Source organism: Poecilia formosa, unplaced genomic scaffold (genome assembly GCF_000485575.1).
Source record: "Poecilia formosa unplaced genomic scaffold, Poecilia_formosa-5.1.2 Scaffold360, whole genome shotgun sequence".
Taxonomy (NCBI): domain Eukaryota; kingdom Metazoa; phylum Chordata; class Actinopteri; order Cyprinodontiformes; family Poeciliidae; genus Poecilia; species Poecilia formosa.
Window position 1 is genome coordinate 284,109 of NW_006800299.1, and position 15,123 is coordinate 299,231.

General features: G+C 41.9%; 1 protein-coding gene across 1 annotated transcript; it reads right to left on the minus strand.

Moving 5' to 3' along the window:
- Nucleotides 1-9,903: 9,903 nt before the first annotated feature.
- On the minus strand, nt 9,904-14,961 carry LOC103153713 (photoreceptor outer segment membrane glycoprotein 2-like). Its single transcript, XM_007574741.2, has 3 exons — nt 13,967-14,961; nt 10,405-10,651; nt 9,904-10,330 (listed from the first exon to the last, which is right to left on the minus strand). Exons 1-3 carry the CDS (start codon nt 14,545-14,547, stop codon nt 10,076-10,078), a joined length of 1,083 nt encoding a protein of 360 aa, XP_007574803.1. The 5' UTR covers nt 14,548-14,961; the 3' UTR covers nt 9,904-10,075.
- Nucleotides 14,962-15,123: the final 162 nt, after the last annotated feature.

The window sequence follows — 15,123 nt, forward strand, 5'->3', positions numbered from 1 at the left end:
GAGCGTAAAGTTATAAGACAAAAAATACAAGAACGCAGTCTGATTACCAGAACAAAATCACAATATTACAAGAATAAAGTCAGTTGAGAATAAAGTCTTCTTCATTTCAGAACAAATTAGTTAAAATACAAAAATAAAAAATAAACTCATAAACATAATTAAAGCAAGTGATTCTGAGCAACTTGTGAAGTTATAGTTTATTGGTTTAATATAGTAAATATCAGTCGCAGAGATTTAAATGACTTGAATCTATTCAGGAGAAACATTCAGACACACTGAGCTTACATCTTAATAACTCTACCAGAGCTTTTTTCTTATGAAAATTACTTTTTCTCATAATTTTTTATGGAGCCCATAAACCATTGCTGCCCAGGGCCTCGTTTGAGCTGAGTTCGCCTCTGCTTGCTTTAGACGTGTTTCTTCCTCCGTTGAATCAGTTTCTCTCCATCCAGGCTCAACAAATCGATAATGTAGATTTTGTGACTTGACCTCCGGCAGGTGGATGGGCGTGGTCGCCATGACGCCCGGTCACAGCGTGGTCGCCATGACGCCCGGTCACAGTGGGGGGCAGGAGGTTTCTCAGAGCAGATGGAGGCAGATCAGCTTTAAGGAAAGTATCCGTCTAATCTCGCCAAACCCACGTTCAGAAATCCGTCGGTATCCTCCTGCTTCCATCCAGCAGCCGCCGGCGCTGAGAGCTGAATACAGACCAGATCCTCGCCCCTCCCCCACCTGTCTCCGTCCTCCCGCCCCTCCCCCACGCTCCATCAGCATGCAGACGGCTGCAGACCCCCCTCCGCCTCTGATGTCATTTATTCATGATGGAGCTCACAGAGACGCTCTTTTCACGCCGTGGTCACCTGACCACGCCGCCACCGTGAGCTCACCCTACCGGCGGCAGCAGCCAATCACAGCCTCCGTCAGCCTCCGCCTGCTCTCATTGGCCGTGCATGTCAACAAACAGGTGAGACAGTGAACACAACGCTGAGGAGAACATGGCAGGGCCTTAAAGGGCCAGTCCGTCTTGTTTCCTCAGCCGGAGCGTTACAGGAAGAAACACAGAAACCAGTTTAAGCTGAATTTTATTATTATTGATGACATTCAGTGTCTGAACTGTTTCCATTATCCTTCAGTCAATCTAACTTAGTTATTAGAGGCTTTAACAGATACAAAAACTCATTTTTCAAAATCAGAAATATCTGTTAAAAACCACTGAATTCATCACATAGGAGGGACATTTGGTAAATCTGTGGTACTTCTCAAGGACTGCAGAAAGTCTCCTAGAACAAACAGGAAGTCGGCCATTTTGGATTAAACTTACATTTTAGTCACATTTTGGCCGTTTGTTTTTGCTCCTCCAAGAGATTTTTGATTGATCAGCTTGAAAAGTGGTGCTTTTGTTGATTAGACATCAGGGATGTAAAGTTATCAAAATTCAGATTTTTTTGTGCATGCTAAAGGGGCGTGGCCGAGCCTCAAACTTTGACTATGCACCAAAGGATTTTTGTTCAGATGTTGGTTGGCCTATTTCCTTCCACAGCTCCTGCTTTCACTCATAGGTTGATATTTAGTCGTGCTCTGGGTTGTGTTGGTGGTGAATCTCTACATGTCGCCGTTTCGTACGTTTGGTTTTAAATCAAACATTCATGATCTGATTTAGTCCAAACTGCACAGGAAGGATCTTCGTTAACCCAAAAACATCTCAGTAGGACGACATCTTTGAAATCTCATAACGGATCATCATTAGAAATGATTTCTTCAAAACACTGGAGGAAGTGTTTTTCTGTTCTTTGCAGCCAAACAGGAAGTGGCTGAAGGTTTGGTTTCCACCAGGACTTTGATATTCTTCACCTGTTTTTCTGCGGTATGTAAACTACTAGTTCAAGTTCTTTTGGGTCGGATACGGGCCCAGACTCCACTGACTGGTCTTGGTTAATATCGCTGAGGACGTGCCAGAAGGAAAGCTGTGGAGGCGTTTCCTGCGCTCGGCGCTGATGACGTCACGGCCTCATTCAGCCGGTGGGCCGCTCCAGTCGTGGTCCTGCATGCTGAGTAAAGTTTTTATGTGAGTGAACAAAGCCTGCTGGCAGCTTTTGAACAGCAGCTGTCAGCAGACGCAGCGTTCGCTGTCGCCTCGTCCATCTGAGCGTCGACCCTTAGAGCCTGGTTACTAGGCAACCGGTGGTCAGCGACCATGACCGCTTTGTTCAGCAACAAGGTGGAAGGAAGGAGGGAAACAGCCAAGACTCCTGATCACCATGAGGAAACCTTTTATTTCTGTTTAAAGAGACAAACCCAGGAAGTTTAATCTGCAGTTACATCACAGTTATCACAGCAGATCAACGCAACGCAGATAATCTCAGCAAGATGGCGCAAAATTACACAACCAGGCATGTGATGTTTTAAAATCATAAGTCATAATGTAGTTTAATCAGAGCTGACTCGACGTTTTATCTTGTTGTATTTTGCTAAATGTGTTTTTAATGACGACCCAACGATTCATTCGCTTAAACCCCAAAAACCTGAGCAGGAAGCGTGTTCAGTCCCTCCACATTACTACTGTTACTATCATTATTAATAATAATAATGCAGAGTAAACCTGCAGCTGAATGAGACTTTAACATTTTCAACGTAAAACATTAAATCACAAAGTTTTGCGATTTACAACATCCTTCCTAACGTTAACGATGCTTTTCCAGGCCTTGTGAAGTTGCTTGAAATGTGTATTTAAATCTATTTATTCATTAGTAATAATGTAGTTTAGTTTAACATAACTTGAACTACACATGCAGAACATTTCCATCCTGCAATGATCTAAAAAGAATAAACTCTTAAAACAGCCTCATGACTTCCTGCCATCAAAAAGCTCAGAGGGAAAAAAGTCCAGCCTGATGAACCTTCTGATCGTTGGCTGATCCATCGCTCAGCCTTGGGTCCCAACCAGGCAGGAGCTTCGTTTCGACCCTCAGCAGAACCTGATATTTATGGAAAGTCTCCCGGGCCGAACACATGGGGCCCATTTCGCCTGGTTCTGCTGTTCCAGCTTCACGCTGCATGCTAACGTAGCTTAGCCGTGAACCGGACAGCAAATGAGAAGTTCTGGGCTTTTTTCAGCCACTTCTGGAGAAGTGGGACGGATCCACCAGATGCCTGGACAACCAGTTATTCAAACTTATTTAAACTATTTATGCTCCTCTAGCTGTTTATATAACTAACACATAGATTACTTTGCTCTGATCACAAGTCATGATCTGCCGTGTTTCAAATAAGGAAAGTTCCCCAAACTGGGAAAAGCGGAAAAGAAGGAAATAAAATGTAATTCAGTCAAATAAATTTTTCTTAGGATTTAACTGTAATTTTCCATTTAAAACTCATAAATACTCAGAGAAATGAGCCGATTGGGACATTTGGGTCGAATCGATTCATTTCTCCAGCCTGGAGAACCTCAGGTCTGTTTTCACTGAGGAGAAACACGAGGCTGCAGCAGCTGCCGTCATTAACACAGCTAATGAGATAATCCACACACACACACACACAGACACACACACACACACACACGGGAGCAGCAGATTACCGATCAGCCGATCAGAACACCTTCAGCTTCTCCCTCGTCTCCGTCCTTCAGCTACGCCTCCTGCTGCGCTCGGGCCGCACTTATGAGTCTCATCTCCATGACAACCAGCTGGAAGAGATGAGGTCATCGATGCATAACAATCACCGCTCTCACACCCTGACCTCTGACCTTAGTGTTTGGTGGTTCAAACTGGTTTCCAGACTTATTGATACCAGGACTAACACAACGTTGTGTTGGGAACTAACACAACAATTGATTACCAATACACACACACACACACACACACACACACAGTTGTCGTTGCCCCGCTGCCTGCTGGAACAGGAAGCTGAGGCTCCAGTTCACACAGGTTCATAAAATCTAAAATAACAGACGTGAAAACTTTGCCTGGTCCGATGAGTCCAGGCAGTTTTAGAAAATGTTAAGCAAAGTGGGCGGAGCCAAGATACATGGAGGGGCGTGGCCAGGTGTGGGACGAGAGGAGAAAGTAAAGGTGAGGACCCGCAGAAAATTTAATGACATTTCTTGTGACATATTTTCAAAAAAGTGACTAGAAACAAATCGAACATCTTTTTTTCAAAATTCAGTAAGTCAGCGACATTTTTTCAGGCATGTGACTGGATGGTTTTAACCTGAATGTGTGGCTGGGTGATGTAGAACTGTTGGAACCAATAGGAAAATTCAACTGTAGTACCACCATTCAACTGAAAGAGGGCAGCACTGAGGCGTTTTAGGCCAAATATTACAGAATTAAAACACAATATTACACAAAAATGACTCAATTTGCACTAAAAAATATAGATGGAACTGGTTTACAGTTCAGCTTCTCTTCCTGTCCTCTGATGGCCTCTAGTCCCACAGATCGCCGTCAGGCGGCCATCTTGTCGATATGAACCACTATGAAGCGATCAATGACTTTGTTTTGAGGTTTTGAAAACATGAGGAGCTCCAGATGAGGAACCAGTTAGAACTGGAGCCTCTCCAGTGTTCCCAGAACCGGGCCTTTCTGCAGGAAGTCCAGACCGTCTGAAACAGGAAGTCCAGACCTTTTTCTGAGTTTTTAGGGGAACTGGTCCTGAGCTTTTTCTCTTCCAGGCGTTTTGACCTTCGGAGCTCGATCTGTTTCCTTCCCTTTGCAGAAGTGAGAGGAGGCACTTCCTGTTTCTAGGTATGAGGTCGTGACCTCTGGACCAGAACTGGTGATGCTCATCGACGCTGTGATTGATCAGACTGGTCTCACTGGTGGAGCTAATGGTTCTCACAGCTCATGTCTGCATGAGGGAATCTGTCCTTGCGTGACTTTGTCTGCTCCGATTGGCTGAGCCTCGCGCTCTGCTGCAGTTATGCAACACCTTGTCACAGGTGCATTGTGGGACACGACGAGGAGGTGACCGTGGTCGATTAGGGAGAAACCTGAGGTCGTTTAATCTCCGTCACCATGGCAACCAACCAGCTCAAACACACATCAGTAAAGAATGTTGTTATTGATGGATGTCCCACCCCGGCCTCCATTCTGTGATGTCACACACTGAAGGAATCTGATTGGCTGAGGATTGCATAACAGGAGCTGCATCCATCCATCAGGAGAGAGAGAGAAGAAAAGGGGGAGAAGAACGGAGCGAGGGATGGTTTCAGGAATTCCTAAAAGTCAAAGAATCGAGGATGAAGAGGAAAATGAAGTTTGAAACGTCAGAGAGACAAGAAGGAGAAAATCTTGACATGAGGAACAAAACGAGCAATGAAAGGAAGGCAAAGGAGAGAGGGGGGGAGCAGCTGAATAATCTGGGGCATCGGGAGCCACGTGGCCGTCTCCATGACAACCGTCTCCCTGAGAGAGGGCTGTGATTGGCTGAACATGTCCTCCACCGACACTGATCTACAAATAATCTGACTGAAAATATGAGACATCAGACGCAACTTTTCTGCTCAGAGAGAAAACTGGCTGATCTCTGGCGCCCCCTGGCGGACAGATTTTAAAGAACCAGTTTGATTTCTTCCAGGATAAAACAACCAACGAACCGCCTGCAGCTGCTAACGGGTCCAAAAGAACCGGAAATTAACCATGAAGCATCTGAACATAGACAACAGAAAACCTGCAACGTTTAATGTTAAGTAAAAAAGTCATAATTTAATGTCTGTGCAGCTGGTGGCCAGATACATTTACTCAGTTTCATTTGCTTGAGTAACTTTTTTTAAGAATGTACTCCGACTACTTTTAGAAGTATTTTTACTATGTTGTACTTTTAACTTTTACTTGATTATGAAATGTTTTTACTCTTACTTGAATAAAATTTCTGGATTTTCTTCCCACTCAATGAAAAACAAACATATTTTAACCAAAAATCCACCAGACAGACTCAAACCTGCAGTTTCTGTTAAAGTTTCATAAGATTTTTATTGAAAGAAAATTATGTGAAAAAAATTCATTTTGCCTGATTTTGTTGTTTTTTGTTATTTATATGAATTATTGTTATTTTAGTCCTAGAGATACAAAAAATTTTACTTAACTTTACATTTTGGTTCGCCTATTGGTGTAATTTTTAAATATTAAATAACTGATCATTTGATCAGCTGAGTAGACGGTTTACCAAATATATTTTTACTGGCATCATTTCTTGGACGGATATTTTTACCTTTACTTGTGTAAAAAGTTGAAGTATCGCTACTTTTACTGGAGCATCTGCTGGGGTCGATCTTCTCTGGGGAATTATGCGAAAATTACATTTTTCATATGTTTTTTTTTTCTCATTTGGGTTTCTAAAAACAAAACATCCAGCTGGTTTTTGATAATAAATGTTTTTCCATGCTTGGAAAACGAGCTTTTCAAAAAACCTCAAGAATGTAACACCACTGAGTTACCTGAGTGATTCTACATTTGGCACTTCAAGAAATGACAAAAAAAACTTTTCATTTCTTAAAAAGTTTCTCAGGTAGTCTATTGAAAAGGCATTAAACTTTAAAAAAATCTGTAATAGCCAAACATTAGCTACATATTTTATCATTTTTTCTCAGATAAAACGTATGTTTTGCTGTATGTTATGTCAACTCTGTTACGGACAATATAGACAGTGAGTGAAAAAAACAATAAGTTCTAGCAGACTAAAATATTTTTATTCCATTACACCAAGTGTCCTACTACCCCAATACTTTAAATTGAGATGTTTTACTTAAAAATACATTTTAAAAAATCAAAACATACTCAACTTTTCACAGAGTTATTCGCACAGGGGCAAACGTTTTTCATTAAAACTCATTGAAAACCATCATTGTTTTAGAAATAAAATTGGTCAGTAATACTAAATCACAGCAGAAGTCAACCAACAATGTATTTGGTGCTCTGGACAACAGTTTTCCTTTTTCTTGTGAAAGTATGTCATAAACAAGTCAACTCTGTTACCTAACAGAGTTGGTGTTTGTGACAGAATTGACAGGACCAGAATAATTCAGAACTGAAAACTCTGTTACCATCAACTCTGTCACATTATTTGATAACAGAGTTGATAGTAACAGAATTGACAATTTCAAACATTTTTATTAAAAACTCCACTTGTGAGTAGAAATTCTGAAAAAACATGACACCACTGAGAAAATGGTTTAAAAACCATTAAATAAAATTGTCTCTGATCAAAGATCTGTGGTATTTTTCTCATGATACTTTGGTAACAAGATTGATGTTGAAAACAGTAACACCTGGTGATTGTGATTTTTAGACTAACATATTTCCCAGAGAATGGCACATAGACCTGTGTGTGTTTGAGGTCTTACAGGAAAAGTAAATGACTTAACTTTATGCAGTTTAATAGCCGTAGAAGGCAATTTCACAGATTTACAGGGACAAAACCATATGGTAACAGAGTTGACAAAAAAATCTCACACATTTTTAAAAGAAAATAAGGGTATTTTGAGTTAATGTGATGTTGTTATTAAACTGACCATTTAGGCAGTTTAAAAAAAGGTAGCAAAAACAAATTCACCAAAGAAAAATAATAAAACAGGTTTTTGCATCATTTTTCAGGTTAATAAAAAAGACAGTACCCAATTCGGACGACAAGAAGTCTTGGTTTTTCAGCTATATAAAACAATTTTAAATGTATTTACTTCAATGTTTTTACTTGTTCAATATTATGATCCATTAAAATGAGTAATAAATTACTAAAACATTTAAAAATTGAAATATTTTAATATACCAGACCAAAAATAATGACTCTGGACATCAAATGTATCTGCAATTATAGAATCACTCACCTAGCAACCCCAGCAAATCCCAGGTCGTTACCTAGCAACCCCAGCAAATCCCAGGTCGTTACCTAGCAACCCCAGCAAATCCCAGGTCGTTACCTAGCAACCCCAGCAACTTTTCCATTTGGCCCCCAAATAGTATTTGCTTCTCCGTTTCAAACCCAGACTTTGCTTCATGAAATGAAACACAAACTTGTTTTTTTCACTATTCAATAATTATTGCGTTAGTTTAGCATAAATGTGGCCACAAACCTGATTTTAGTCGGCCAGGAGTTTTGTGGTGGAAAATTTAATTATCGGATTTTTATGTTATATTACCTGACAATATATTTCCCCACCACAATTCTCACTTTGGATTATGAATTATGTAATATTGTTTATTATTCATACATAAAATTGATTTAAAATGTATTTAAATGTCACCAGCTCGTAGGTTTTTGGCTCCACATTGTTTCCATTTCATGTTTTCTACGTCAGTTTGAGAAACAAAACATTTTGATGAATTTGACTGGGCAACTAATCAGAAAGCTGAGGAAGAAAACATTTGAATTAATTACTTTAATGCACTGAAACGGTTTTCTTCTTTTTAAACTCGTTTTTGTTTCTGCTTTGTTCAGGTGAGACGATGCAGTTTCCTCTTCCTCCACAGCGGGGCGCTAGACGACCTTTTTCTGAAGCTTCAGAGCTTTTCCGTCGGTTCCTGCTGCAGCCTTCATGTGTCTGAGTTATGAATAATTATCATCTGTTATCAGGCTTCAAAATGAGTTTTTCCTCCTTCTTCTGTGAAACTCACACAGCAGGAAAAACAGAAATAAAAATAATTTCATTGAGTTTCCACAGCAGAAGGACTGTTAACATTGTTTTTACGTCACTTTTTCTTGTTTTCATGTTGGAATCAATGTTATTTTCTTTAAACCACAGGTAGAAACACCTGATGTGAAATACATCATCAGATAAATTTAAAACATTTTAAAATAATGAAGAAAGGAAAGACGTGATCTTTATTGAGGAATGAAGCACAAGGAGCAGAGTGATCTGAAGGACCTGCAGCGACTCCCGGTTCTGTTTGGACTCATGGAAATGATTTAATGTGACGTTTTAGCAGATCCAGCTAACAGCAGAAATAACTTAAAAACAGAGGAAACGAAGAAAGAAGCATGGAGGAAAAAAGCAGCAGCAACATTTCAACCTAAAATCCTTCAGAGAATCCATTTTATTGGCCAGTCTGTCCACAAAACTGGAATTTGACTTTGGTTTCATTTTGCTCTCAATGTAGATAAATTATAAATATAAATATTAATTTAGTGGTAAATAAAAAAAGATTTTTTGAGGACCTCAGTGGACATGACAACCAAATGTTATGTAAAGATTTTCTGAAGTTTGTTGCTTTGTGGTAACTGGAGACCAACAAGCACTCAGCGCCCCCTCTGGTAGCAAAGTGTAATTGACCCGTTTTTATTGGATGACGTCAAACTGAAAATGTTTGGCTTCTGTTGTAAGTTTACACAATCAAAATGTTTAGCTTATCTAGCAGTGGAGACAAAAATGGGAATTCATATTTCAAACTCATATTTTCACCATTTTATTTGTTAATATAAAATTAATTTTTTTAGACTAAATATGTAATCAGCAAGCTAAATATTTAGCTTACTAATTATGTATTTATGTAGTTCAAGGGTAAATATTTAGTTGGTTAGCTAAATGTTTATCTTTGAACTAGATAAATATTGAGTCATCAAACAGTTTTTGTTGTTAACCAGCTAAATATTTATGTCTAAGTAAACATGTCATTAATGAGCTAAGTACTTAGCTACCTCAGAGCTAAACAATTAGTTGGTTAATTAAATAGCTAAATATTCAGTTTGAAACTGTGGCACTTATAAATAAATGAATAACATGGTGAAAAATGAACACTCTTTGTAAATAACCCAGATTATTGCTGTTACCTTTTCACTGTGTAACTTTACTAACGGTTCCTCGTCGTCTGTCCGTCTCTGGTCCACCTGGTAGCACTTCCCCAGAGGCTCAACCAGGACAGATCATTTAAAATCCCGGCAGGAAGGATTTTGGATTCAAGCCTCGGATATTTGTTTCTGCTTTAGCACCGTCTGTATTTGGTTTTGAACATTTTCACGTCTTTCTTGTTCAAGAGTACAAAAACCTCAAATCTTTATAAAAGTCAAATATTTGTGTTTTGCTGCAGTTTTTTTTCTGAAGGCAGAACGTATCGATGGAGTTCTCCAGATCAGAGCGGGTCTGGGGTCAGGAGGTCACGTTGACCTGGACCTGGGCGGACGGAGCCTCCTGGTCAGCCGCCGCCGTCGGGACGTTGATGTTCGGGTCGTCGTCCACCTGGTAGCACTTCCCCAGGGTCTTGATGATGCTGAAGTTGTAGCAGGCTGTTTCCGCCAGGCTGTTCTCCAGGATCCAGCCCTCTGACTCCGAGTCCGGATCCCCGAGCCGGATGACGTTCTCCATGGCCGTCTGCAGGTACCGAACTCCAGTCAGAACCAGCAGCTGGCAGAGAAAAGCAGCGACGCTTTAGAGTGAAAAAGTCTCTGCTGTTGGGTTTAGGGCGCAGCGCAGGTTACCTCGAAGAGCCAGATGAGCAGCACGGTGAGGCCGATGGACTGCATGGTGCCGGTGTAGTGGTCCAGCAGGGCCTGCTGGCAGCCTCGCCTCCACAGGTTCAGCTGCTGGCTCTGCTCGTCGTAGTGCGCATGCGCTCCGGGGTTGCTCAGGTTGTGCTGGATGCAGGGGCGGGACGACAGGGTGCTGCAGCAGCTGAAGGGAACGCTGTCCATCAGGTACTTCCCCTCCACGTTACTGCGCACACGGCTGCAGAAAACACAGAAGCATTTCTCCTCCAGTTCACAGTAGCATCACTCCATTCAGTCGTTTTGACCGTCATCTTCTGAATCTGCCGTCTGGAGCAGAATAAACATTTTCACTGTTTATCTGTTGTTTCTAACTAAAGGAAACAACTTAAAACCAGAACCAGGGGATAACTAACCAGTTAGCAGCTGACAGAAACCAGCCCATTGCTCTAAGCTTTACTGGACCTTCGACTGTAGAGAGACAATGGCTTGTTGGAGGCGTTGACTCTGCTGAAGTTTGAAACGATTCGATCTGATTATACTCAACCGCTAATGTTTGGCTGTGACTTCAGCAATCTACGCCATGAAGCTAGATCTGAAATTGCGTTTGCATGAACAACAATCCCCACTGTGAAGAGAGAAATGCCGAACTGAACGACATCTTGAAAGCGCTGAAGTTTTCCTCTCAGTCTGATTTTAATTGGTCAGCATCTGGTAGCGTGATGAACATGGACTGAGTGACTTTGTTCACTTTCTGTGCTGCCACTGCATAGACTATAGTTCTCCACATCATCGTTCACAACTCCGTCTTCTGTTTGCTGATTGAGCTCAAAGAGAGAAATCCCAGACTGGAACTGTGTAGGAAGTCAACGACCCGGCTAGTGTTGGTGTTTGAACCATCAAATCTCACATTTTTAGCTTTTCACCGATGGTTGAGATCCCTACACTCCACAAACACGTGGCTTCCACTCTGGTGAATCCAGTTTGTTTATAAAAATAATTTGACTGATGGACAGAAAACTAAGATCTACCATATAAAGACTTCATCTCAAAACCATCTCCGAATGATACAGAGCCACAAACTTTGGATTCAAAAAGCCATTGCCTTAAAAAGCAACTAAACAATTTGAAAGAATCAACAGTTTTAAGACGCCTGACTTTTTTAGTCAAAAAAAGAAAAAGGGGGATCTAAACTTGTGAGCTGGCTTGATGGTGCGGAGAGAAACATCACAGTACTGGTAGTCGCCAAACAAGTGCAGAAGTCTCGAAGGTGAGAAGCTGGAAGGAGGAATCAAATTTGATTGCTAGAGGGGTTTTCATAATATCATGAAGCCCATTCGAAGAATGAAGGCATGCTAAGAGAAAGGCTGAAAAATACCAGGCAAGAGAGTAAGGTGCGGAGCCAGGCAGGAGATGGGATCAGTTTCGGGGGACACAATCGCCTGGAGACAGGCTGGAGGACAGGTGCCTGCTGTAAGGGAACCCTGCTGAAAATATGAGCGAAGAACAACTGAGTCATGAGACGGTTGACCAAAAATGTCAACCGTCAAGAAGAATTACTGAGAGACCTTCAGAAAGCCTGGACAAGGTCTTGCAGAGGTAAGATCAAGACCTCTCACAGTGTGTTTGCATAAGTCCAGACGGTACCTGATCATTTGACTGCAGTACAGACGGATTATTCTGAGATCTGAACCTGAGATGAACCCTCCTGATTAATCCTTTGACCTCAGTATCTTATCTGCAGTGGACCGGTGACCTCAATCTGAGAATCGGCTGTTCTCCGTCTTTAAAACAGCCTCGCTAAAACTTTCTCTGCAGACAAATTTCCACAACAGTTCAGCAAACGTCTCCATCATGGATAAAACTCTCCTGTGGAGAAATGCATGTCTGTCACGGAAAATCCTGAAACGTAGAATCGACTCAGACTCATTTAAACCGATTTATTTTTAAGCACCAATTCTCAAAGACAAGCTTTTTTAGTATGTGACTTCTCACATTTAGTGTTATTGAAAGAGAATGTCATAAATCATTGCTGAAGGCAACAGTAGAGGAAACAATAGCATGAGTGTTATGTGTAACATCTCTAGACATAACAACCCAGTGAATACCTAACAGCGTTTTACTGGTAATTTACTGCTGTCCTCCTCCATCCATCCATTGTCTTATTCAACATGTGGTCACATGGAGTAGCAGGTGCAGGAGGAAAACCCAGACATCTTTTCAGAAACACTCTCCAGGTCATGCTGAGGAACTCCCAGGCATTCCCAGGGATTCCCAGGCATTCCCAGGGATTCCCAGGCATTCCCAGGGATTCCCAGGCATTCCCAGGGATTCCCAGGCATTCCCAGGCATTCCCAGGCATTCCTAGGACGCGTTTATAATCCCTGCAAATCGTTCTGGGTCTCCCACCATTGGGACATACCCACTACCTGCTCATCATACATGCTACCATATTCACATGTTCAAAGCTGAACTCAGAGGTTCCTCCGTCTTTATTCTACCTTGAGACTTGAATTCATCTGACCTTTGGTGTGTTTATGATCTTGTTTTTCAGTCATCATTCTTATCTGACGACCATAGACGAAACGGCAAATCAAGAGAATCACGTTGTGTTTTTATTTTTTCGTCACCTTGAATGACTTGCTCTGCAAACAAGGCCTCGTCTCTCATATCCATCTCCTGCTCTCTCTTACCATCACTTGAGAATCAGGATACTGATCCACAAACAATGTCCAATCACACAACGCTTTACATAAGGCTGGTCTTCCAGCTCAGTCTGAGGGATTCCTGGGCCAATTTTTGTCACCCAACTGTGTCAATGAGAGCTGATTTTGACACTTTGGATGAAGTATGAGAGAGCCTTTGAAGGAGCTGAACCACTCCAAGCACCACTAAGCACCACAGTTTGTCAACCAACTTAGACACAAGGCATTGTGAGTGCCTTGAAAATGCCAGGAACAACCCAGTGATCCCAGGAGTTCATTTCTGGTGGGACTTTCCTGGAAAACCTCCACAGGGAGATCTTCAGGACGCATCATGACCTGAACTACCTCAACTGAGCAACACCTCCAATCCAAGAACCCAGAGTCTGACGGAGCTCCCCATCCTTTCTCTTTCAGGAGTGGTTCATATCTCCATCATCAGACACAATAGACCATGTCTGTCAAGTTGGACACAAGAGATTTTTGGGGCTTTTAGACATCTTGGAGATGCCAGGACAATGGATTGTAACTCTTTAAGCAAGACATGGCACCACTTCTTACTCTGCAATAAGATTTCTTCAGAGATCTTTAAGAATCCCTCACCAGGGATGCCTGGAGTCTTAACGGCTGGAATCCTCCATGTTTTAGTTCTCTCTGGTTCACCACCCTGGTAGTTACTATCTTCTCTGCATGTCAATGTTCTGCAGACCTGCTAGCGACCGATTGGTTCAGGTGTGTTGAACCAGGGAGAGAACTAAAACTTGAAGGATACCCTGCTCTACACCGCCACAGCTGAGTTAAAACGGGAAATTACAGAACTTTAAAAGTCTTTCAGTAGCTCTGATTAAACTTACTCCACCACAGCGCTGTTGGTCATGTCAAGGTAGCGACTGCTGATCCACTGAATCTGGAACCAGTCCCGGTAGTCGGTGTTCCCGCAGCACTGGAACTGGATCTGCAGCAGGTCCAGGGTTTTCTTCAGGTAGCAGCGGCCAGGTGTGTCCGTGTCTTTGTAAAAACGCATTGTGTTCCTCAGGCCCAGGTACAGGGCCTCCTCCAGCTGACTCCGAATACTGTAGCACATGAGCGCCCCCGCCAGGACGCAGGCAGTGAAGAAGAAGGTGCAAACTATGTAGGGCATCATCACCAGCTTCCAGCGCAGGAACTTGTTAGTGTCAGCGCAGTCCAGGCAGATCTTACTGCCGACGTAGTTGATGCCGCAGGCTGCTAGTCCTGTGGTGATGAGCATGTGTGGCACGTAGAGAATCCCCTGCTCTGACATCACTTCCTGCCATTTCTGTATCTCTATTTTGAGAAACAAGCCCAGTCCAAACAGAATGGCTCCAGTCACCACAGAGATCCAGTTGAGCAGCCAGAGGACTTCAGCTAGCTTCTCCCTTTCAGTCTTGGTGAAGGTGATCTTTCCGACTGCCATGTCGGCCCTCTGCTTCAGAGGGACTTACGTCCAGGAGGAACCGAACATGGTCAGCTCCAAGAGAGCCTCAAGGCTGCAGAACCAAAACAACCAGCTGGTGTTTGACCATGAACATCTCCAGGGTCTCAAACATGACAACTGCTTCTTGAACAAAGTTCCTAAATATCTTTTGCCAGTGGTGGGCAATGCTAGCTAAACAGTTAATAGCGCTAACCCTTAGTTCCGCTAATGCTAAAGTGCTAACTTCAATTCAAATTATATCTGCCCCTGAAAGAGTGAAACTCTCGAGCACCAATTTAATTTTGACATTATAAATGTACATGTTCAATAATGCTGTTATATATTGTATTTATGTTTATTTCTTGTTCTCAACAGTCTGTTTATTATTTCTTGTTTGAAATAAAATTATTGGGAAAAAAGAGGAAATGGAACTAAATAGCCTTAATGCGCTTCAAAATAAGAGCATGAATTTAAATGGCTAACTATCTTATTATTCAGAGTTGATAATAAACCTTAAACACCGATGTTGAGCTTTATTTAACTGAAAGTTTACTAAACACCCAAGTTACCTAGCAT